The sequence below is a fragment of the Podarcis filfolensis genome, assembly GCF_964270895.1.
Source record: "Podarcis filfolensis genome assembly, chromosome: 9".
NCBI classification, from domain to species: Eukaryota; Metazoa; Chordata; class Lepidosauria; order Squamata; family Lacertidae; genus Podarcis; species Podarcis filfolensis.
This window is the reverse complement of record NC_139610.1, coordinates 35,803,301-35,828,596: the sequence shown is the minus strand read 5'-3', so window position 1 is coordinate 35,828,596 and position 25,296 is coordinate 35,803,301. Positions and strand designations below refer to the sequence as shown.

Here is a 25,296-nt window from a genome sequence, read left to right as displayed (position 1 = left end):
ATCACTCATAAAAATTCATGCAAACCACTAGGCCCTGCAGTATTTCACTCCAAACGCCCATCAAGCTTGATCATAGAATCATAGAATTGTAGAGTTAGAAGGGACTCCAAGGATCCAGTCAACCTCTCTGCAATGCAGGAATCTCAACTAAAGCATCCATGACAGATGGCCATCCAACCTCTGCTCAAAAACCTCCAAGGAAGGAGGAGAGTCCACCACCTTCCAAAGGAGTCCATTCCACTGTCAAACAGCTCTTACTGTCAGAAAGTTTTCCTGATGCTTTGTTGGAATTACTGTATTGGCCCGAATATAAGCCGCACTCCCCCCCCCCCCAATTCCAACCATGGAAAGTTTGGCTTAAATTCGCGATCTTACAAAAATTGGCTTACTCCCTCCCCCCCCGATGGTTTGCCTGGAGGCTGTTGACCAGCATTGGTGGGATGCTGAGCACCAGCAATGGCCGCCCCCGTTCTTTGTGGTAGCTTCAGGAAGGCTGGGGGTCCAGCACCAGTGCTTGCTTGGGAAGCGGGGTGCCAAGTGCTGGTGCCAGCCACTCCCTGCCCCCCATTCAGGGTGGTAGGGCTGGAGGTGGGTGTGCAGTGTGCTCTGAACCGAGTGCTGGCGCCAGTTTGGGGAGCGGGTTGCCGTGCACCGGTGCCACCCCACAACCCACTGGTTGTTTGAGCGTCAGAGCGATTAAGGTGCCAAAAAAGCATCAGCGCTGGCTAATCACCGTGACTTTTTTCTTTTTCTCTCCAATTTTAAGGGAGTAGATAGTATTCGGGTATTGTCTTTTTTTCTCTCCCCCCCAAATTTTAAAGGTGTGGCTTATTTGTGGGTGTGTCTTATATTCGGGCCAATATGGTACAGATGAACACTCTTTGAGTACACATTTCCAACCATCTGCGAATCCATCTGACAGTAGCACACATCAAACCCAGTCGGTAACCAAAATATTGCTTAGCTGAAATCAAGATAAATGAAGGTAGGCAAATCAAAAAGAGAGAGATTAAGATTGACAGTGTCATCTGCTGTAAAGAAGGTGGATCTCCCCACTCTACCCCTGCCTCACAGAATTTCATTACAATCTCCTGTGGTTCTTATAAGAAAAGAGAAGTATATTTGTTGTCATATCAACTGAAGGCGAGAACATTTAAAATGTAAGGGGTTTATTCTCCGTTATCAAGCATTTTCTACATACAGAACATCCACATGGTGTAAGATAGAGAAGAAAATAATGTAGAAGAAACGGATGACTGTAAATCATTGAATAACAAACAGTTTACATGGCAGTGGTGGGGATTTTTTTTTTTTTTTGCTCACAATGGGAAAAAATTGTTAAAAGGATTCAGTAGGTATAAATGTAAGTCAATTCTTTTATTCAATTAAATCTGCCAGTTTTCTTAAGCTAAAGAGAATTCTACTGTATCACAGCGCAGAATGCTAATTACACACAAGAAAATACAATGCTAGAAAATTTCAAATTTTTAAGCAGCTTTACACATTAGGGTAGAATTAGAATAAAACTTCTGACTGCATTGAATAAACAGATGTCAGTTGAAAAGCCTGCTTTATTTAAAGAAACACATTCTTTTAAAAAAATCAAAACCACCTATTGTTACTGAAAATCTGAATTTTTTTTACTGCTAACTTTGAGTGCAGATCTCATTTTTTCCTCATTCTAGTGGCTACAATGATTCTAAATTTTAGAACCTTTATTATCCTTATATAGATGTAGAAGCAATGTTCGAAACTAGAGCAGTAATTCGTTAAACAAAAAGAAATAATAAAGACAACACCTTGCAATAGTGATCTAATGGGAGGCGCAGGATAGAAAATTTACTGAGCTTTATTAAAAGTGTTGAGGAAAATCAGGTATTTGACAAACAATGTACATGTAGAGGCTCTAGCATCTAGCAAAGTGATCTTAAACATATTTACTTATAGGTTTGTCCCATTGATTTCAATAGACCTTTTACTTCCATTAAGAAGCTTAGAAAGATCGTCTGACGCTGCAACCCTACACACATCTGGGAGTATGGACCACTGAACTCAATAGGGCTTAGACATGTACAGGATTGTGCTGTTAATCGCCACCTTTTTCATTCCACTGATATACAGATTCCTTAAAAATGCACCTCTAGTAACAAATTAGTTTTTTAAAAAATAACAGTTTTTTTTGCCAGTGTAAGTGAATTTTCTTGGTATTGGTAGTTAGACAAAACATGTCTTTCTAAGAAGATACGCATGACATTTTTTCTTTCATAGAACCAAAACTCTGTTGATGCAAGTCTTTTAGAGGTGAGGAGATAATTGCCTAACTCTGCTACAAAAAAAGAGGGGTCAAAGTTCTATGAGCAGTTAACAGAATTTCAACTGAAACTTGAAATAAAAATCATATCCTCAAACTGCAGTAATAAAAAATGACAACACAAGAGATGTTGCAAATATACTTTTCCTTTGTCTTAAAAAACCATGCTTTACAACCTGATGGAGATGAAAAACTTGAGATATCAAAAGCTTCTTTTCAGGGAAAAAGAAAGCCTGCAGCCACAATGGGAATACAATTACATGTTTCCCAGGCTTCTCTTTCCTTGTGAGACATTTCCCTTCAAGGCACAAAAAGATTAAATAGTGGACAGGGCAGGACAAAATGCTTCAGTTAAAAAAAATAAATCTAAAGTTGTACGTAGAGTGTACCCTAACATTTCAATGAATAGGATTAAGTCGACATGACCCCCCCCCTTTAAAAAAAGAAAAGCCTTCATTTTAAAATGTGGCATCATTTTGTCAACACATGGCTCATGTGTAGAGGGTCCCTTAAACATTTAATATTTTCACCAATTGGCCAAATCACCCTAAGGAGGTCATCAATAGTACACAAAATGTTTGCTCACAATTCCAGCATTTTTTATATCACCAAAATTTCATTTTAGTCAGCCACACAACATGTACAGAAGGGTCTAACTTTTTTTAAAAAAAGAAAAAAACACAATCAAAACAAAACAGTGACAATTTAGAGGATGAAGTTAAGTGCAATGTACTGTAAAACTATTCACTCGGCTGTTATCTAACATGGTTCCTTATGCTTCTCCAACCCAAATCACTGTGTTTCCTCTCTCAACTTCAGTGATTTCGCAATTCAGCTTGTTCAGCCGTCCATCCAGAATAAACAAGGATTCCTTAGAAGGCGTCATCAGGTACTGACCAAAGAGCCCGCTGCCTTCAATTAAGCGGTTCTTCCTGTTCCATGGCCATTCGTCCGGCTTAAGAGGCTCCTTAAGACTCTTCACCATCTTCACCTTGCCAGAGGACAATTCTACAAAAAGCACATCAGTTTGTGTGCTGGAGCTACCAAAGACATTATATTGATGGGCTTCAGTAAACGATGCTTGAAAAGCTACATCGGATATGTGCAAGTTGGTGTGGATGTCAAAGGCATCCTGTATCTCTCCTCTAACTGTGATGGTCTGGACCCTCATGAGACCTTTCACATCATCAATGCTGACTAGATAGTGACCATCTGGAGAGATATATGGAGTTCCTGTTACATCACCATTGTATCCAATGACAGAGTCAGTAACACCGTCCACTATAAGCTGCGGTGGGACAGCTCCTGTGGTGTCAGGCTTACAGCTGATAAAATAATATCCTCCAAGGTGTGTGTAAGCCAGAGACTTTGGAACACAATTGTAATCCTTTAAACTAATTGTCTTGATGTACGACATAGTTTCAAGATCTATTTTCTGGAGCACAGGCTCATCTTTGTGAAGAATAAATCCAAACCTAAAAGTAATGAGACAAAAAACAAAATCAAAGGGGGGGAAATCCACAGTATAGTATATACAATCAAATGCAAGCAGTGCTTAAAGATCTCCACAAAGAGCTACATGTAAACCTTGCTTATATCTGAGATCTGGTTATCGTATGCCTCTTTAAAAATACAGTGGAACCTCAGTTGTTGAATGTAATCCATTCCGGAAGACTGTTCGACTTCTGAAATGTTTGACAATCGAGGTACAATGCTGGTCAGCAAATTCCATTGAAAAAATGGAGAAACACGCCTCGGAAGCCGTTCAACTTTCAAGGCGTGTTCGAAAACGGAAGCATTCCATTCCAGGTTGTCGGCGTTTAAAAGCCGAAATGTTCGACAACTGAGGTTCCACTGTACTTGTTGTTTTTCAAATAATTTTTATTGAATTTTACATTTTTATTATATTAACATCGTATCAAATAACAAAAATAAATACAATTCCCAAATTTTCCCCTCCCCCCTATGACTTCCCTCAACTTCGTCTTCTGGTTTTCAAACATATTAACTTCTGCTTGCATTATTGTATGTTAATTTTAAACTCCTTAAATTAAATGTTATTATGCTCTTATCATTTTTACATCATCTAATTTCTATATTTCATTTTGTTAATTGTAAGTTTTTACTCAAATCCTGCTAACGATACTGTACTTGTTAGTCACCTCATATGTAGGTTTCTCATACAACATAACAACAGTAAATTTAAAAGTCCACAGTGAATCTTACAAAAACCAACCAAATTATTTAATGTACTTATATGTACTTACAAAGTTCTCTCAACAGCTTACAATAAAAAAGTAAATAGAAAATAAAATATTAAATAAAACTAAATGAATACAGCATAAACAGAACACACAACACTTCTATATATTAAAAAGGGGAAAGATTTAAAACTTGAGATGCCCTGACTATATAAGCTGCTTACCTGGGTATGTCTTCACCTGGTGCCACAAAGAATCATAAAGATGGCACCCTGTGAGCCTCCCTAGGAGTCTGTTCCATAATTGGGTGCCACTACTGAAAAACTTTCTTTCCCTGGTGGCTACCTGCAGCAGGGCCTCTGAAGAGAGTCTTAAGGTTCAAAGAGGTAAAGGAGAAGCTGGCCTTTTAAATAACCTTGTCTGCATCAGTTTAGGGTTTAAAATGGTAAAACCAACACTTGAAAGTAGAACTGGACACACTGACGGAGGAACAGGCGTGCGGAGGGAGCAAACTGCCCCCGGCACCACTATTCCGGTAGGGTGCCATCGCGGCACCCCCCCGGACACGCGTGGCACCACACCCCCCAGGATGCACATCACACACCCCAGGGGGCACCAGCCATGCCCCCACCTGCTCTCTGCCCCGCCCTGACTGGACATTGATAAAATACAAAGAAAACCCCAACAACAAATTACAATACGGATCTCACAGTAGTTTAAAACACAAGCAGCAAAAATGGGAGCTTAGAACAATCAACTTTGCCAAAGGGATTAAATTAACATGATCTTAAAAGGCCAGGAAGGACAACACAAAGGCTTAGCCTAAAGCCAAAAGTACAACAGTGTGGGGCCTGTCAAGCTCCCTTGGGGACAACATACCATAGCTGAGTGAATTGAATTGAATTGAATTTTATTATTTTGGTCACAGACCAGTTCCAGCCCACATACAATATCAAGGAAGTCATAAAACACGATAGGGATACATTTGAAATAGCTGAGTGTGGTACTACCAAAAAGGTCCACCTGGATTGAGAGGGTGCTCAGGGAAGTGTATAACTTATATCAGATTAATGTATAGTTATACTTGATGAAGCTGAGCAGCTTAAAGTGTGAACCGATTCCAACGAAAAGCAATTTGTTTGAGGAGATGGAAGAGAAAATGTTGGTAGTGTTAACCGAGATAACCTATTTACAGATGCAAGTTACCACAGTGTACTGCAGTCATCAAGTGATGAAACAGTCCCGTCACAAATTCTTCTTATCAAGTTGCTGGTGAAGGCTATAGCTTCTCTGCAATTATAATTCAGTTCCCAAGTAGAACAACATACATCAAAGCCACCTATGAAGTTTAATTGGAATATATTTTTTGCCATGTGGTTAAGAGGAAATGGTACACTATTCTGGATGTGCATAACTCCAGCGAGATATCGTATATGCAGTTTTAAAATCAATTAACTGTTGCTTAAACCAGAATAGATACACAGCTTCAATGGGAGCATGCAGTACATCTCAGATATTTTAGTTCATTTCATTCTCTTTCTCATCCATGAACATGAATTCAATGCTCATTGCTATTATTCCAATCCTTCTCATCATAACGATTTAGGATTACACCTCCCAACTATTAAGGCCTAAATTGTTTCGTTTTCAAAGTACCTTTAGGCATAAGAACCAAGGAAATTGACTATGTGGAGGTTTTCAGAAAATATGAGACAAGCATGATAAAGCTGAGCAGAAATGGAGCAGGACTCCTGGATATTACTACACAGGCTTCCACCCCAGCTGCTGGTCAGACACACTGCAAAGTATTCAGCTCTGTGAGTGTGTAGTCACAGGCTGATATTTGATGGCTGTTAAAGGACTACCTGAGATGCTGGTGGCGCTGTGGGTTAAACCACAGAGCCTAGGACTTGCCGATCAGAAGGTCGACGGTTCGAATCCCCGCAACGGGGTGAGCTCCCGTTGCTCGGTCCCTGCTCCTGCCAACCTCACAGTTTGAAAGCACGCCAAAGTGCAAGTAGATAAATAGGTACTGCTCTGGTGGGAAGGTAAACGGCGTTTCCGTGCACTGCTCTGGTTCGCCTGAAGCAGCTTAGTCATGCTGGCCACATGACCCGGAAGCTGTACACCGGCTCCCTTGGCCAATAAAGCGAGATGAGCGCTGCAACCCCAGAGTTGGCCACGACTGGACCTCATGGTCAGGGTCCCTTTACCTTTAAAGGACTACCTTGGCTCTCATAAGGAACTGTTCTAGTGTATAGCTGGAGAGACTGTGCTCCGAGATTTTAAATGATATAACTTGTTTACTAATTTCAACTCAACAGTATTCAAATTCTTAAACACACACTCACACAATAGCTCTGGTTATCATTAAATACTGTATTGTACACATAACACCTTCAATATTTTATACCCTTGCAGAAAAACAATATTACAGTATTCTTAACTACGACACAAGTGGAACTTTCATGCTTTTTCTTAGCAGCATGCTTTGGCACTTCTCTAAATGTCACCCCTCTCTCCAACCCTTTGATCCTCAATGCCAAGTTTTCTTGATGTAACTTGCTAATATATCTGGAAAGCCTGACAAATAAAACCAGCAGGTTAATAGGATTAACTACAAATAAGGCTGATAGTGAGGCAGGGATGAGAAGGTGGAATAGACTGACTGAGTACATACTGATTTTTAATATCTGCTTATGATTCCGACTGAAGGAACTCTTCTTTGCTCCATCTCAAAAACAATGTGGTTTGCTGCAATGCAGAAAAATTAAAGCATGCTAGAAATGTGAAGGGTGATTTAACAAATAAAGAAAAGGATGGCTAATGAAACATACATCATGGTGCTATGCCTTATATAATGGAGACCTATCTAATTTCACTTTCTCCAGATAAAGAATGTATAGTTGCTGCATAACCTAAGAACGTTTGACAGTGCTAACACAATGAGGAAGAAAATGGGTGACCTTTTCCTGAATGATTTATTACAAGATTGTGTATGGCCAAACACCAAAGAAATTCAAACTAATGGATCATCAGAGCTCATTATCTCTTCTGAGTAAGGACTACCAGATCCAAATGTCTTCTTTATGCCATAAAAATGTTTTAAAATATTGCCACGGGCCAAAGTTTGATGGAAGAGGAGAATTTATCCTGCATCTGTTATGATTTTGCAGGAAGTTAATTCAATTGATCAAACTGAATATAAAATGTTGAACTTCCAGGTTTTTTTACATGTATGTAACTGTGAGTATCATCACCCGCTCCCCTTAAAATTAAGCCTTTCTTTAATATAAGGTAAGGCTATCTCTTCTTAGATAGCCTGTGTTCATGTATGTTGAGGGTTTATTTTTATAGTGAACTCTTTCCAACCCAAAAGCGCTCAACCTGAAGCACATTCAACCCAAGGTATGACTGTAGAACAGTTTCCCTTGGGAGGTTGTAGACTCTCCTTCCTTGGAGGTTTTTAAGCAGAGGCTGGATGGCCATCTGTCATGGATGCTTTAGCTGAGTTTCCTGCATTGCAGGCGGTTGGACTAGATGACCCTTGGGGTCCCTTGGAATGCTACAATTCTGTAATTCCACACAAACGGGAAATGAGGTATCAGCAAAGTGTCAGTAAAAAGCCCTGCCAGCCACTCACACTCACATTTTAGTCCAGCAATTAAACAGGGAGATGCCTGCACTTTGTTGATAGATCAGAAGCTGGCAACAAGTCCAGTAATTTCCCTCAGAAAAGTGGCCTTTAGCATTTGCGCTAGGTCATTAGTGAGCAAACATTCTTGCCAAGGGCTGACATCTGAGCAACCTGTAAGATATGTATTGATTCTTATTTCCTCAGAGAAAAATATCCCCTGCACAAAGGTGAATCTAAATTGTCCCCTTCATGGACACAATCTTAAAACAGAACAGTCAGTGATTAAAGCAGCAGAGACCTATCGCAGTCAAAGGAAGTTAAGCCAGATTCTTTAGGAAAGTATCTCTGAGGCTGTCTAATCTTCAGGCTGTAGTTTGAATAGAAGGCTTCAGGTTTTCAGAGCCGTTAATCTAGTACCTTTCATAAGTATTTAATTTTTAAAGATTAGGGGGAAAAACCTGCAGTCACTCATAATTGTGCCATAAAATTATGCTTGTGGCTTATGTACTATAAACCTGTTTTATGAGTAGGTCTCTAGTAGAACAACAAGTGATACATCAGAGTGCCTTTAGTTTCCCCCAGTGATTTATATGTAAAAAGTGCCATGTTTAATGCAAACTTCCCTTTCATGCAGATTGATATACGGAGGCCTCCCACTGTTCATTAATCCCTGATTAATATTTATGAGATGTCTAACCCTCATGTCTCCCCTGTGCAATAATATCACGCACAGTGCCTGGCTTAGAATCACCAACACGATTTTGTCCAAGTGCATACGGATCCTTCTTTCGTCCGTCCAAAACAGTGAAAAGTGGGAATTAGTTGTTCTACAGAACAACAGTAATAACATTTAAAAAAGAAGAAGAGCTAGAGCAGGTGAAACATGACAGGCTGCGGGCAGTTACTTGGTCCGGGCTCCATTTTGCCTGCTAAATGTCTTAACTAAATTCTTATCAAAATGCTAATCTGAGTGCAGAGTCTGAGTAAAGGACAATCAAATGAGGCTCCTGTATTGAATGATATATAAAAGTTGTAAATCTCAGGTCCAGAAGCCAAACATGGCCCTAAAAGCCTCTCTAACTGGCTCTTGGGACACATCCGTGGTTACACCTCTCGAGTCCTGTTCTGCACCCTTCTTGAGAGCTTTTGACTGGCTGAAAAGTATCCTTGAATTATGATAATGCCTGCTTCCTGCATGGATGCAGGACAGAGATGTGAGTGAGTGTGCAGAAAAAAATCACACCCATTGCTATTCCATGTCCCATGTTGCTTATCGTAGAATGTGGCTCTAGGGCTGAAAACCATTCCTCACCCCTCATAAATAACATGGGGTGTCCAATAGCCACCTGATGTTGGCCAGTGAGGCTGCCAGAACTTGAGCACAGCATTGCTTTCAAATCTGTAAACAGGGAATAGGCAATTCGGTGCCAGCAGTTTAAATGGAAGTCTAATGGTGACTCAGAAATGCAACAGAACTGCTAGGCTAAGATGAAAGGCAAGTCTAGAACTGATTTTGTGAGTATATTAGCGACAAGCAAGATGAAGCATCAAGTAATATCTCCTAAAGCCTTTTTATTTTTGTTTACTGAAATGTATCTGGGGTGGGGATGGGGTACCTGTTTAGGAAGAGAAAGTGCTGTCAGACATTTGTTCTACTCAAAATTGCCCCACAAGCTATTTTCCCACCTGTAAGGGGTAAATGGTAGTATTTTTTCACCTGTGAATGTGAAAGCAGTGGGTGGGGGGGGAGGCATTTTGTCAGAAAAAGCTGCCTGATTGGAAAGGGTTAAGCATCCCCTTTCCAATATCCTACAATTGCTAACAGATTTTCAATTCCCGATGTCTGCATTTCAGTCAAGCTGTCATAGGAACAACATCTCATCTAGTTTGTCTCTTAGTCTGCTGGGCAAAGATTCAAATGAATAGCAATAATGTAGTTTTGATTTTGATTTCTAAAATGCGTAATATACTGAAAGAAATCTAGAATTGGTTTTATTTGGACCAAATTGCTAAATATGTGCCCTTTATTGCAAGGGTGCTCTCTCTCTCTCTCTCTCTCTCTCTCTCTCTCTCTCTCTCTCACACACACACACACACACACACACACACTTCATCATTTGGTGTATCTTCAAAACACTGTTTTGGTACATTGTGTATCCAGCTTGACTTTCTCTAGGTAATTTTGTTGAAATGTTACTTTCAGGAATAGTCATCAAAGTTACTTATGGAGTATTCATGAATAAAGCTTTGGAATGTCATGGTGAAATATTTGTATTTCTTATTGATATAGTGCTATAAATGTGCATGGTGCTTTGGCACAGTATGATAATGTCTACCAAAGACAGTTTATCAAAGAAGGCAGTCTGTGATCATCACAGCCTATTAATAAGTTAACTGGCAGTGGAGATTACTTTAAGGTGCATATTTATCTAATTAAGTTAAGATCTCTACAAATATGACCTCTACGCAGACAAAGACAATCACATGCAGAATTTGCATTTCTAACTTCAAGTAACTACTTATAATTACATATTAAATATGAAATCCACATTTTGCTCATGCCGCATCTTAGACTGCTCTTCTTTTCTCAAGACACGACCAGGTTGATATCTGGCTAGTAATTTCAAAGCTTCCCTTCTGAGGTGTATCTGTTGTGAACACTTTTCAACATTTCACTGGCTTTATTGTGATGAGTTTCCACTTCCTTGGTGGAATGTTATGAGTTTTGCCATCCCCTATCAGTTACTGTTGTCAACATGGGTCAGGGATGGGTAAATTCAAGCATCGCAGAAACAAGTTATGTCACATACTTTGTTTGTATACAATAATGGCTGGGCGATGGAAAAGGTAATGTGCCAGGTTCTGTACACGGAGTTCTAACAAACCTGGATATTTAGTTGTAGCACAACTCTCTGGGGGAAAATCACTATTACTTGTTTAGTTTTACAATGCCAGTAATCCAGCAGCTTAACACTATGAAGCAAATTGTGGGTCATGCCTCTATGTCTAATCTATTTATCCATGCTTAGCCAAATATGTTGCAGAGCCATCCAGTAAACATTCCCCTGACATGCAGAAGTTCTGGAATTATATTGCTCTGGGACCAATGTCCTACAGAGCAATGGACCAGACAAACAATGCTCTGTGTAGTAGACTTCAAACACTTGTTTTTTAATAGAATGCTTTCCAATAAAACTATCCTTCAAAAGAAAGCAAACCTGGTATAACTGTGTCCTATCCACCCAATGTGACAAAAGCATTTTTCTCTTCATCAAGCTCAATGTTTCCGAATACTTAAGCTGTGCTTCACTTATTACTAGTTGTCTCCCATGAAGAAAAGAGTGAGTGATATTTACACATAATGTACAAAAGAAATAGTTTTCAATCTGAATGTAATGCTGAAGCAGAAGTGAAATACATCTGTGTTTAAACAGTAGTCACATTCAGAGTTAGAAGAAAGAATGTTGGTAAAGGTAGAGGGAAGCTCAAATGGGGATGCTGATCATAGCACTATAGATTAAACTAGAGTAGATTCAGAGCAGGTGAAATTATTGGACTCCTCTTGAAAAACTGATGAACCCTTTTGGACAACAAATTGCAGTGGACTAGACTGGGGTAGCTAACTCCAGTCAAGCTTAGTCAGCAAGGGCAATGGCCAAGGATGATGAGAGATGTAGTCCAACAAAATCTGAATAGCACTGTATTGATTTCTCCTGGACTACACTGTGTCAAACACGAAAAGGAGACATTGAAAACCAGTAGTAGAATATACTGTGCTGAAGATTAGAAAGGGTTCGGGAAGTCTAGCTGCTGTGGGTGAGCTAGAACTGGGAATTTTGGTCAGACACATGCAAAAGATAACTGGATATTTCTTTTAGTTGAGAGAACTAATTTAAAACAACATATAGTTTTGCTTTTGACAATTTGTTGAAGACACAGAGAAGTGAGACACTGTGAAAACTAAGAAAGCAAGGGAGACAATTCACATCTCTCTTCTCAGTGTGAATTCAGCAAGACAGCAGAGATCTGCTCAAAACTCAAAGAGCTGAGAAATTTCTCATCATTTCTTATATATATATATAAAAGAAAAGATCTGCAGGAACTGAATATGTAGACATCAGTCAACACATCCTATCCCATGTTTTCCTTGCAGCAGCAGGGAACTGCTTGCACAGGTGGGGTTAAAGTAACATCTTCCACTGAGCACAAGGGACAGGAATATGCAAAAGCTGGAAGTTTCTAGCATCCTGACATATACTTTTCCCACCCAATCACATTCTGAAAAAGCTAAATTGGTTGCAAGTGCAGCCTGTCGGTGACTTCAAATAAATTCATAAAACCTTCTGCACTTAATAAAAAATTGTTCTGTTAGTGTGGCAGCACATATGCTTTGGAGCTCCCTGTCTATTGACATCAGGCAGAAATCTTCACTGTATTCTTTGACACTGCTCTCTTTTTAGTTTACTGCTGATTTTAATTGATTTAAAAATGCTTTTAATTACTTGTTTTTATGGGTATTTCTAATATTTATTGCAAACTGCTTGGAGGTTTTGTTACAATCAAGCGGTTTCTAAATTTTGTCAAATAAATAAAATCAATTTTAATAAAACTTCTTAAAGCTGTAATTATTGGTTTTCAGAAACGCAAACAACAACCTTCTGAGCTTTAATTGTCTTTGCTTTCTTTTTTATCCCACCACATTCAGACACTCTTCAGTTTACATTGGCTTAGCCAAACCCAACATTAATTCTGCAGTAGCTCATACTTCCATTTAACATTTTTTAATGCCCCAGGGAAGTTGGTGAAAAGCCATTTCCTATTTCTCTGGGTTGATTCCTTTTCAATATCAGTCTTGACCCACTAATTATAACCTTCTCTTAGCAACTCTTACAAACTAGTGTTTCTTCAACATCTAGCCTACCGGAGCCATTTACATGAGTGAGTAACAACAATGGCATTTGGTTTTAAGAACAACTGTGGTCATTACTGCAGATGTATTAGGAACACAATGATGTCTATAAAAGTTATCGGTATGAACATACTTCAAGGAGAGTACAAATACCGGTAATTCCATTTCTGTCACAGACATACAGACAACCATATGGGAGGGTTTTATATCAGACACAAGGCTGAACAGAGTACGAAAGTTATGGGAGGCTTTCCCAACCTACAACAGCAGGTGACCAAGGCTTTTTCACAAACTACAAATGACCATCTAGTGAAGCTTTGACAAGAGACCATCAATAACTTGTGGTTTTATGAAAAATCAATTGTCAGAACCTGGTACGGGGATTATATTGACATTTTAAAGGCATGTGCTTGGCACTAAGCATTCAGTTTAAAAAATAGGTAAGACCTCTGTTTCTTGTTCACATTTCTAGTGCTCATGATAAAAGAAGGTCCATGGCCATGGTACCAAGGCTCAAATCGCTAGCATCTATCTCTTTCCAAGGGTAGAAGTAAGTCTCACATGATCACAAACATGAGTAGATCCTAACCCGTGCTTCCAATGATTTGGATGATGCCAATCAAACTAAGTCAAGTTAAATTTTGCACAGCAGTTTTAGCTTAAAATGGTTTTAAGATTAAGAAGATTAAAATTCCCATTTGGTCACATGCATTTTTTCCCCTTGTTTGATAAAGATTATGAACAGCTTTGGGTCTGATTACTTTTCAGCTAATGTATATGCAAATGAGCGGTGGTTCTATCAGTTAAAACCAAAATGTGGAGAGAGCATGTTTCTTGTAGAAGCTGAAAATAGATCTGCTTAATAAAAATCCTACAAATAATACAAGTATTGTATTGTTCTGGGTTTTTAAGGAAATAATTTTGTTATGGATTGCACTATGAATATTATAAATCTTGTTTAAAATCCATGTTAAGTAATATAATTGTAACTAGGGCTTCCAGCAGCATATATATCGATGGTATGATTATGAACTATATTAAATTTCAGCATCGCTACTGGAGTTTCATTTTGTGATGTATCTGACATATCTATGATTAATTAGAAGAGTTTTAAATGCAAGATGCCTGCTGATTTCTGGATGGCATGGGTAATGTGTTGCCTGGTGGGTATTATATGCCATAGTTGAATGCATTTTGAATCTTAGCATGCTGTATGGTTATTCAGACATAAAGCTGCATGCAACTTTCTCAGACACAGAGAACTGAGTCAGGTGATGAATTCATTGATTTGGAATAATGGGATATAGTTCACTGGTAGTGCATAAAAATTCCCATTACAGTATAAGCTAATTGCTTCACTGAGATATTTTCAGAGAGAAGGAGGATAGCATCTCAGCTAAGTTACTGCTATCATGGAGACTCAGCCACCACTGGTACTCGCAACTTTGGGAATTGCTAGTCTGTTCTGTTTCTGCTTGACCAAAGAATGATCAATGAACCTTTTAAAGCACAAGTAATGACACCAACCGCGAATTAGACTGGCCATGTTCTGGACATATCAAAGAACAGACTTGGCCTAAATCTCCAAAGCCTTACCCCATCAATTACGATTAGAACTGGGACTTTGAAGGACATAGCTAAGGTATTGTAAGGCGGTGATCATCACTAGTTGAAAAGCAAATCTTTCTACCAAATGCTGGATATCCTTCCCTGGTTTGCCTCCCTTGCCATTGAAAAGATGTTGTAAGAGTTGCAGGACTGCTACTGTTCTGTGTAGCTTTGTTTCTTCTACCTCTAGACATTGACTGCAATGTAACACATGAGGTGATGTTCTTTTGTCATGCATTTGCCTGCCCTCACCAGTCAATGAGGCAAAGCAAGAATGGCAGACACATAGTATTATCATTTGATACATATGTTGCATTGCCATAAATGGCAAGAGGAAGGAATAACAAAGAAAAGTGGGACAGTGGCAATTTTGTGTTTCTTTTTCGTTTTAAAGTGAACTACTGCAGCTGTCCCTTAAATGTTTTTGCAGTCTAACCCATGGGAAAAAGTCTCTCCTGAGAGTAGTAGGCTGTCTCTCTGCATCAGCAAATACCCCACCAGCTTCCGGAGTGTGATAAATATAGAAGATAGTGTAAAATTTAAAGTATGGGTTCTGATTCGCTTTTGCATGCTGAGAAAATTGTTAGCCTGATGTTACCGTATATACTCAAGTATAAGCCGACCCTAATATAAGCTGAGGCACCTAATTTTAGCACAAAAAACTGGGAAAACTTATTGACTCGAGTATAAGCCGGTTCACCACACCACAAACCTGGTGCTGGCGGCAGCAGTGGAGGAAGAACAAGCAGCCCAAAAGGGCTGCTTTCAGGCTGCTCCTTCCTCCTCCTCCACCACTGACAGTGGCAAAGGCTGAGGAAGAGGAAGGAGCAGTCCTTTCGGGCTGCTCGTCCCTCTGCCACCCGCCTCACTCGAGTATAAGCCATGGGGGGGGGGGCTTTTTCAGCATAAAAAATGTGCTGAAAAAGTCAGCTTATACTCGAGTATATACGGTATTTCTTTTCCTTCCTTGCTCAAGGGCGCACCACAAATGCCATGAGGCTTAACCGAATTGTGGCATATTTGTGGCTGGATTTTTGGGAACCATTTTCTGTGAATGCATTGATTTGCAAACATATAAAAACTGGGTTGAGACCAAACCAACTACCTAGTCTAGCATTCTCTTTCCTACAGCAGCCAGCCAGAGGACATGGGAAGGGTACGGAGACAATGCTATTGTCAACTACCCAGCTTCTGAAATAATAATAAAAATGTGGAAAACACAGCTTTTCTGATATAAGCAATCTTAGTCATCCAAAGTATGACTCACTTGTGTCTGACATACAAGGATTTGGAATACGTATTGTGGCAACAGACTGCTGTCTAAGAAAACCATCTGCAGAAAATATTGTAATCTGGCAGCGATAGGGTAGCTGCAAGAAAAACTATGGAGGAGGAAGCATATAATAGAGTTAGCAGCATCCTAAGCATTCCATTTAACCTCATTAACTTACATCTCCAGTATAAGAGCCACAAAAGGAGAAGTGTAGGAATACTGAACGAGAACCAGAAACAACAAAATAGCCCAACCATTAATTTGTGTTTCTTGGTGGTAGCTTCCAAGACTCTGGGTTACAGGAAACAGGGTGTGCTATACCATCCCAAGAAGTCCATCCTGTTTTTTCTGGGCCTTTCTGTTCATCCCCTGAAGTCTAGAACTCAGGATCAAAGAAAGTCGAGTGGTGCAGGAACACAAAGGCCTACCCTGTATCAGTGGGAGCATATTTGGTCTATAGGTAGAAAGCCGCTGGCTCAATCTCCAGCATCTCTGTGCAGGGCTGGGAAGGCCCCCTTGTCTGGAACCCTGAAGAAGCACTGCCCATCAGTGAGGAACATACTGAGGCAGATGGGCCAATGATCCAATTCAATATATTGCACCTGTCTATATTTTCCAGCGCTCCTTTATTTGTCACATTTAAAGACTTCAAAAATGTTTGAAGGAATTAAAATCAGAATAGCTTCTGATTGAATATTGCTCCTATGTCTATTAGCACTTCAGACAAAGAGAGCTATTTCAAAGACAGAATAATTAATTCTATTTAAATTTCGGGCTAACACACCAGTAGGTTGATTGTTCATTCTTGCACATGTGAAGGCAGGTACCGTGTGATGTTCATAACACCTGCTAGAAAGATTAAAGCAGCCAAAGACTGGGAATGAATATTTTACAATTATTTCATTTAACATTGCTTTGAAACATTGTATAATATTATAATTAGAGCCTTTAATTTATTCCAATTATCTTACTTTTCTTAATTTTATGAACTGTGGAGCTAAAATAATCAGCCCTTCTGCTCCACAGACTTCTAAATATCTCTCTTTTGATATTCTCTCTCTCATTCCTCACAGAAATTTAATGCCTGTCTAGAGACACCTGTGGGGACGATTAAGGGCCCTATTGTTGCTACTTTTGACAAAGCTTTGCCGAATTAAATGTATTATTGCCACCAAGATAAAATGCAGGTTGAAGTTAAGCGATGCTTCAATATTGAGAGAAAGTTTGGGAAACTCTACGCCGATTTTTCATTTTATTTGTTGTCTTTAATTTCATCTACTACCTTACTCACTAGTGTTGGATTCTGTGCACCAGCAGAAGACTGATAGCTGTATCTGTCACTTCAGGGAGCAGCCCAATCTGTCCGGAGTCACTCTGTGGTCTGGTCAACTCAATATGTATTTGCATGAGTGACTTGGATGGAAGCAAGTACTCAATTCAAGAGGCAGTCTGATATGGGGAAAACTTGACCAGGTCACAAACTCTAAATTCCATTACTACTACTACTACTACTACTACTCCTCAGACTTCACCAATGCATCCCAGGGCGGGCTATAATAATTCAAAATTCAGAAACAGTTAAAATAGATTACCACCATCACAGGAGTAAGATGGGCCCTGAAAACACATGTCTGAGTTGTCAAGGCCAGGCTAAGGAGCATAAATCCTGTTAAAACAGATTCCTTCTCCATCCCTAGGTTGCAGTCTCATGTTTGCTTCCTAATGTCCCTTCTGTGCTGGCACTGCTGTTGAGCATTTTCGCCAAAGACAGCTACCTATAAATTCTATGTGTCTACTCAGAAGTAGGTCCCATCAAGTTCAGTGAGATTACAGCTTTTAAACCCTTTTCTGACACAATACTTAGAATTTTTTTCATTTTTTATTTAAACCAGCCCTCCGGGTTTTTAAACCAAGGCACAATTAATTAGTGAACGTTGAACTCCTTAGTGGACAAATTAAAATATATTTCTCTAGAGGTGGAGGGGGAAGGGAGAAACAGGTCTGTACAGGCTTATAATTTAATTTCTGGTTTATTTTAATATGCTGTCAAAGGCTAGTTAAAAAATTGCTCTAAAACCAAAATTCTTTATAATGTTCAAATAAGTTCATTGGGAGTGAACATTTTTGTGTAAAGCTGATGTTGAGGTCAAAAGCTGACATGCCTGACAGGAATGAAAACTGAGCTCATGTATTTGAACTAACTTTCAAAAGAATCATTGGAAGGAATAAACATAAGGACTAAAACTCTCTAGGTGAGGCAAAGAAGGAGGTATGATCATTGAGGTTTTTTCAGTTGCATTGCATAGCCCAAGAGTGAGGGACTGAAGTACTTTCACTGCTGTGTGTTCTTAACAGCAGTAACACCACAGCACATAGAAGTATCCTCTAGGGCTGGGGTTCAACCAGGTCTGCAGAGAACTAGGGACTTGACGACAAGTCCTGTATTGATAACTCTCTGCCATGCTCTGTTTTCTTTGGAACCAGGGATTCCTAGTTTGGAGAGAGGGTGCTCACTGCTTTTTCTGGCTAACCCTGTTTCTGACGTTAAGAAAAGTTTCGTTTTCTAAGAAGACCTGTGTTTGGAAGCTTGCCCATTTTTGTTTTTCAGGGTTAATGTATTGATTCCCATCAAACTCCCCCCCCATGTTGCATTTTTTCATTGTCACTATGCTCCTTATTTTTAGCTGCACCAAAGGGAAAAAAAATGCTTTCAAGTTACACTGCAGCACCCCAAGTAAAAAATTGCTTAGGAAGACAATTCTGCCATGAACCAAAAGATCTAAGGATAGGATGGGAGTGGGCTGTGGCAGAAAGGTGGAGCTCTTAAGATCAGAGGACTGAGAGGGCAGAGTATTTGAATATAGGACTACAGCCGCACCTTGGTTTTCAAACAGCTTAGTTCTCAAACGTTATGGCCGCAAACCTGTTTCGATGACTGTTCCAGTTTGTGAACTATTTTTGGAAGCTGAACTGATGGGGCTTCCGTGGCTTCTGGTTGGCTGCAGGAGCTTCCTGCAGCCAATCAGAAGCAGACCTTTGGTTTCTGAATGTTTTGGATGTTGAACCGACTTCCGGAACAGATTCTGTTCGACTTCCAAGGTATGACTGTACAGGAAAGCCTATCCTAAAACCTAGGGAAAGAATTAATGTGATATTGGAGAACAACAACAACAACAACAACAACAACAACAACAACAACAACAACAACAACATTAAAAAATATCCAATAGATAAGTAAGTACAAACCCTTGGCTCCAGAACTCTTACTAGTTTGTGTGTCACTTACCTTATGTGAGTGATGAGGAGGGTTGTAGATGGAATGAAAAAGTCATCCACTCTGTCAAACTGCTTCCCCACTGGCTGAGTATGAATAGTATGATGAGAAATACTCCCACTGGCCTGGGTTATCACCTGGAGGATGTATTGTGGAGGACAATTACTCACATTTTCTTTAAAATCTAATTTGAATCAATCATGTTTGATTAAATTATGTTAAGGGTAAGGCTACCAACAACTTATTCCAACACTTGGCTCACACAAAGTTACTGTAATGGGTGCAGTCGTTGTCATTTGTTATTTGTTTTTTTGGCATGTGGTTCAAACCCCCAATTAGAAATAAGAATATAGTGGGTTGTATAGCAATAAACTCTAGGAATTCAACATATATTCAGCTTTTTAGCTTTAGTACAAAGAATATATGAACTTCCTGTGAGAAATCCTAATTCTTCCACTGTTTTTTTCTTCCTTCAGAATTATTCAGATACTTCTCTCAGGTAGGTACATTCAAATTTGCACTGAAATTTCACTTTCAGTGATAGTGTAAACTCTGCTCAAAATTTGTATTGAAACGTTTTTGACAGGACAAAAACATGTATACCCTGATAACCTGAGAGACAGCCTGTAATTCAGCAAGGATATTATTATCAGGGGTTTTTAATACATTTAAGAAAGCTGCAAAGCAAGATGAATGTGGATCTATCCCTGTGCACAAATGAACTGTATACATTTCTGAAACTGTAGTAGCATGTTTCCTGGCTCCTGTGACAATGAAAATAAGGTGCTGACATTTTATGTTTGCCCAAGTGAATGTGTGCCTGGAGACAGCTTGGACTAGTGGTGAATGTACAGAGAAATACTATATGAGCAAGCCCTACATTTTGATGCAAACAATAAAAATTTAAATACCAGTGCTTAAAACTAAATCCAATAGTTTCTACTGAAGTAAGCAAATAACACATTACAGTCTTATAAATCTGTATAGAAACAAGGATACACAGAATGGTTGCACAGATTTAGCTGAAGTCAGGAATATTGGTCCTGATATAATGCTAAGGCCAATCCTATTATAACAGTTTACTGCGGCATACAAAATACAACAAATACACATTTTGTTGGACTGTACCACAATACCCAATTCCTTTTTAACCCAAAGAGTTGAAGAGGGGAAACAGTCATCTGCTGCCCCCCATTCCCCACTTCTCTACCTATTCCTCTGCCACTAACAACTTTGTATAGCACTGTTACCTCAGTCAGAGATGGTGGCTGATATAATTGCAAAGGTGCTGGGCCAGTTCCTCAACTTCAGTGGTTATGGCATTACACAGACCTAGCAATCCCTGCACAGCAACCCAAGGTTTGGGCTGCCAGGTTAGAAATTAATAGAGTTGTAGCCAAATTAAAACATGTATTTGACATAAGGAAATCAATCTTCTTGCCCATTTTACCCTAAAGTTCATATAAATATTTTGAAGTTATTTTCAATAATAGTGCATCTAGTGGAATGCTTAAAGCTCCCTGGAGACTGCAATCAGCTCCCGAGTCATAATCAATAGCAATATATATCAGCCTGCATTTGAAAATATGTCTGCGAAAACAAGCTGTTTCTTTCAATGCAATCCCATTATCAGTTTGATAGTTCTGATCCTTTTTGAAACAAATGATTCAAAAATAATCAACTTCAGCAAATAACATTCACAGGCAATCCAAATTATGCTCAGGCTCTAATAAAGAAGGGATGTGAAGCATTGCACAGCTCCTGCATTCAGGGGAATACACATTTGTCTGTATTAATGATTCCTGGAGATTTACTGGTTTCATGCAGTCAGGAATCATTATAAACAAAGCAGCTCTGATGAAAAATTACTGTGTATTCTATATATTTTAAACTATGTAACTATTGTGCTTATAGTAAGCCATTTTTACTTGAGCAGTGGCTAGACAGACTTCTGTAGGGGATGCTCCAACTATAGGTTTCCTGCATCAAACAGTGGTAGACAGGAGAGCCTACAAGGCTCCCTTAAATTCTAATTCTACACTGTACACATGTGGTCATCTCTCTAAAATTCTCCTGCTGGTAAGGTACTGTCAGAGCTGCCCAAGGTCCCAGCTCACAAAGGACCAACGCTGCTTTGTTGTTAAATACAAAAGTCTTTATTGAAGTTCAGTTTCACTTCCAGAGCCGCAGCGCGCAGCCCCACGTCTCAAGATTTAGACCGCTGATGACCCTTCTGAATCTCCTCCCCCTGTACACCAATTTAAGACCCTCGCCTTGCTCCACCTTTTCCGCTGCTCCTTCCTCCTCTGGGTCCGCCTGCCCGCCGGGGTCTCGCCCTTCCTAGCCTCTTCTGACGCTGATTCCCCTGAGCCTTCTCCCTCCCTCCGGCGGGCTTTAGGAGCTGGTTCCCCATCTGGGTCTCCTGCTGTCCCGCGCGCCTGTACATTTGAACTTGGCGCGCGCGCCCAGCCAGCAGTTTTCCTCCTAACCGTTTCACTGCTGCTGTCACTGCTTCCCCCTTCGGGTGGGCTAGCTGCAACTGACCTCCCCTCCATTCCCCCACTCTCCGATGGAGGCGTGGTCAGCCCTGACTCTTCCCCCCCACTACGCTCTGGTGGGGAAACTGGTCCCGATCCTCCACTGCTGCTTTGGGGTTCCCCTCTGGCTCCTTGTTTCTGGTGCGTCCCCCCTGGGACCCCCCTTGCCCTGACCATGGGAGCCCCCTTCTGGGAATCTTCTGATTCGCTGGAGAAGCTCATAGAATCTCTCGGGCCACTGTCATACTCCCCTACGCTGCCCTCGGATTCTTCCCCTTCGCTCTCCAGTTCCTCTCTCCCCAATGCTCCTGCTCCTGATTCCCTGACAGGTACCTTCAGGCATCACAGTAATAGCTTAATATCACTTTTCCAGAGGTACATTCCACAGCACCAGGGGCGGAGGAAGGGGTGTGTTGTGGGTGCTGTCCGCCCTGGGTGTCACCACTGAGGGGGTGACAAAATGGCGGGTGGCACTCACCGCGGGGCCTGCAGCGTGCCTGAGCCATGCATCTCTCCTGGGAGAGAAGCGGTGGCTTGGTCTTCCTGCTGCCTCCCTCCCACCAGCTGTAGGGCGGCTGAGTGGGAGGAGGCAGGCAGACTCTGGAGGTGTGCCCCAACCTCGCCCCGCCCCATGGGTGGCTTGCCTGGCCCCTGGGCGTGCCGCCCTAGGCCCCCGAGCGGCTTCCTCCACAGCTGCACAGCACCACTTAAAGATTAAAAGTCTGCCACCCTGTCATTTCACTGGATCTTTCCACCTGATCATCAACTATGAACCTTACCAATGCTCATGTGTTAGGACCTATCAGTACAGAATCCTTAAATATTACAGCAGATCTGCCAGATGAACCCATACAAAATGCTATTACTATTTATTTCATTTTGTTTTCACGCCTTCCCCTTCCACTGAAGGGAGCCTGGGATGGTGCACAACAATAAAAAATGCACCTGTTCCAGGTTTGAAATACGTAAATGTAAGATGGGTTGGATTCTGTTCCCCATCCCCAACCTGTTACACATGGCTCCTGTTACACAACTAGAAGACACAAAATCTTTGTTGTGATTTATCCGTAGATACTTTAAAGCCATTTTGATGTGCTTATGTGTGAAACATCACCAGAAATAGTACTGGGGGCTCCCTCTTCTGCACGTAACTGTCAAAGTAAGAGAAATGCATTCTGAACAGAAGTTTAAAAAAACAAAATAAAATCTGTGTTTGTTTAGATTTAATTCAAAACGTTGACATTATTCACTGTAGGGCAGTGCCAACTGGGGACATAGTTTATAAGTATTCCACTGCAGGTTTTCTACATTTTGAGCACGTACAAATGAAGGGAATTTCTTAGTAAGTCTTATTGCTGACAAGATAGCTTTAAAAATTCATTGATAGCTGCTGTTGAGCAGCTTTCAAGGAATTACTTTTCTCTGTGTATCATAGGATGCTACAGCAAGTTTGGCTATAACTAAAACAATGAAATAAAAATACTCACCTGTAGTGTAGGAGAATTCTTATCAAAACTTCCCCAGCTGAGCACCCATACCTGATCATGCGATTTGTCGTAGTGAAGTTTGACTGGAATGGGATCTGTACTTACTGCCTAAAGAATATGAAGAAACAAGGAAAGAACCAGTTTTTCTTTAATGTTATAGTAACGTAAATATTGCACAAGTTTGGAGTGAAAATTAGACCCCAGTGAAGCCTTCAATTGTTGATGTCATTTTAATTAATCTGAAGCTAGAGCACTCCTGCTTAAACAGTGATCTTTGCTCATTATTTGAACAACGTGACATGGATATATGTTCCGTCTCCACCTAATTAAGTTGTATGCCGCAACAAAGCTATTAAAATGCTTGAGACAAAAGTGGCAAGGCAGCAAACTATTTATTTACCCTTCTTCCTAGATTCTATGCTTCTTGGTTTATCTGTGAACATCTTTTTGCTTTTGTTAAAAGTTGCAAATGAAGAGAAAAATGTGGAATATACCGACCATGGATTCATCAAAGCGATCCATTTCCTTTTTAATAGCAAATTGAAGAATTTCAACTAGCAAAAAGAATTCTGACCAAAGAAGGAAACTGACACAACTGTGATTGTTCTATGTGTATATCATTTGATCATAGCTTTCATGTAATTTTTAACTTGGTAAAACAAGACAAAATTAATATATTTCACTCAAATAATTTTGTGTGTGTGCTTTGAAAAGTAGAAGAAGCACACAGAGAGAGGTAGGACAAGAAAAAAATCTTCACTGGGTGCTTAGAATTACAGAAACAAACACAGCAGCCGCTTGATATAAATGGAGTAAGTGTGTTTAAAGGTAAAGGGACCCTTGACAGTTTAGCCCAGTCGCGGACGACTCTGAGGTTGTGGCGCTCATCTCACTTTACTGGCCAAGGGAGCCGGCGTACAGCTTCCGGGTCATGTGGCCAGCATGACTAAGCACTTCTGGTGAACCAGAGCAGCACACGGAAATGCCGTTTACCTTCCCGCCAGAGCGGTACCTATTTATCTACTTGCCCTTTGACGTGCTTTCGAACTGCTAGGTTGGCAGGAGTGTGTTTACACTCCCCCAAAAGGGCCAAGTATGCAGTTTGGGAATCATCCTGGGCTTGGCATTTTTTACAGAGGCATAGGTATCATCAGTAACCAAGAGTGCTTTTTACCAATTTCAGCAGGTATGCCAACTGTATCTCCAACTATCTGTAGAAGGCACCATTGATGCATGTCTTGGCGTCATCCAAACTACATTATTGCAATGCACTCTATATGGGGCCGCCTTTAAAGATGGCCCAGAAGCTTCAACTGGAGCAGAATGTGGCAGCCATGGCACTTGTAAGAGCCAGGTTTTCTCCACATATTACACAAATTCTACACTAGTTACGCTGGCTGCCTATTCACTTTTGGCCCCGTTAAAAATATAGGTATTGACCTTTAAAGCTAAAGAAAAAGAAAGAAAAAAGGAACAGGCTATCAGAAAGACCACCAACAGTTATATGTACCTGCCCAAGCTTTAAGACTGGCATCTGAGGCAGGGCCTTCTCTGCGGTAGCCCTGCTGTCTCTGAAATGCTCCTCCTAGGGAAATACATAGGGCATCTTCTCTCCTGACAATTAGCAATACCTGAAAGACACACACACCCCTACCACCTACCCTGCATTCAGGTGACTTTATGCTTCTTAAGAACGGTTGTATCTGTTGCTTATATACTGATATATATATACTGTTATATACTGTTGCTTATATTATACTGATGTGTACCTGCCTTCAGAGGGTATATATCTTAAAAAGCAGGTTAGAACAATCAATTAAATAATAATCCTTGCCACTATTTTTATAGTATCAGGTAACTGTCAGAATCTGGTCCATTGAAAGGACCAGATTCTGAAAGGAGACCATTTAGAGACCATTTTAGTAGTTTCTCTTTGGATGTTGTGCTTGCCCTCCATAACAACAACAATAATAGTATTTTATTTATACACCGCCCTTCCTGGTTCAGAAAACTGGGCTCAGGGCGGCTAACAACAAATTTAAAACACTTAATTGTGACA

The 25,296-nt window shown here is 40.3% G+C and overlaps 1 protein-coding gene across 2 annotated transcripts in view; it reads right to left on the bottom strand.

Moving 5' to 3' along the window:
* Positions 1-1,152: 1,152 nt before the first annotated feature.
* Positions 1,153-25,296, bottom strand: part of FSTL5 (follistatin like 5) — a 327,643-nt gene continuing 303,499 nt past the window's right edge. For both annotated transcript variants that reach the window (XM_083631144.1, XM_083631145.1), the window contains 3 exons: positions 23,238-23,345; positions 19,226-19,350; positions 1,153-3,786 (listed from right to left, as the gene is read on the bottom strand). In XM_083631144.1, the coding sequence (XP_083487270.1) occupies positions 3,084-3,786; positions 19,226-19,350; positions 23,238-23,345 (936 nt within the window). In that variant the 3' untranslated portion in view covers positions 1,153-3,083. The remainder of the gene's footprint in view (positions 3,787-19,225; positions 19,351-23,237; positions 23,346-25,296) is intronic.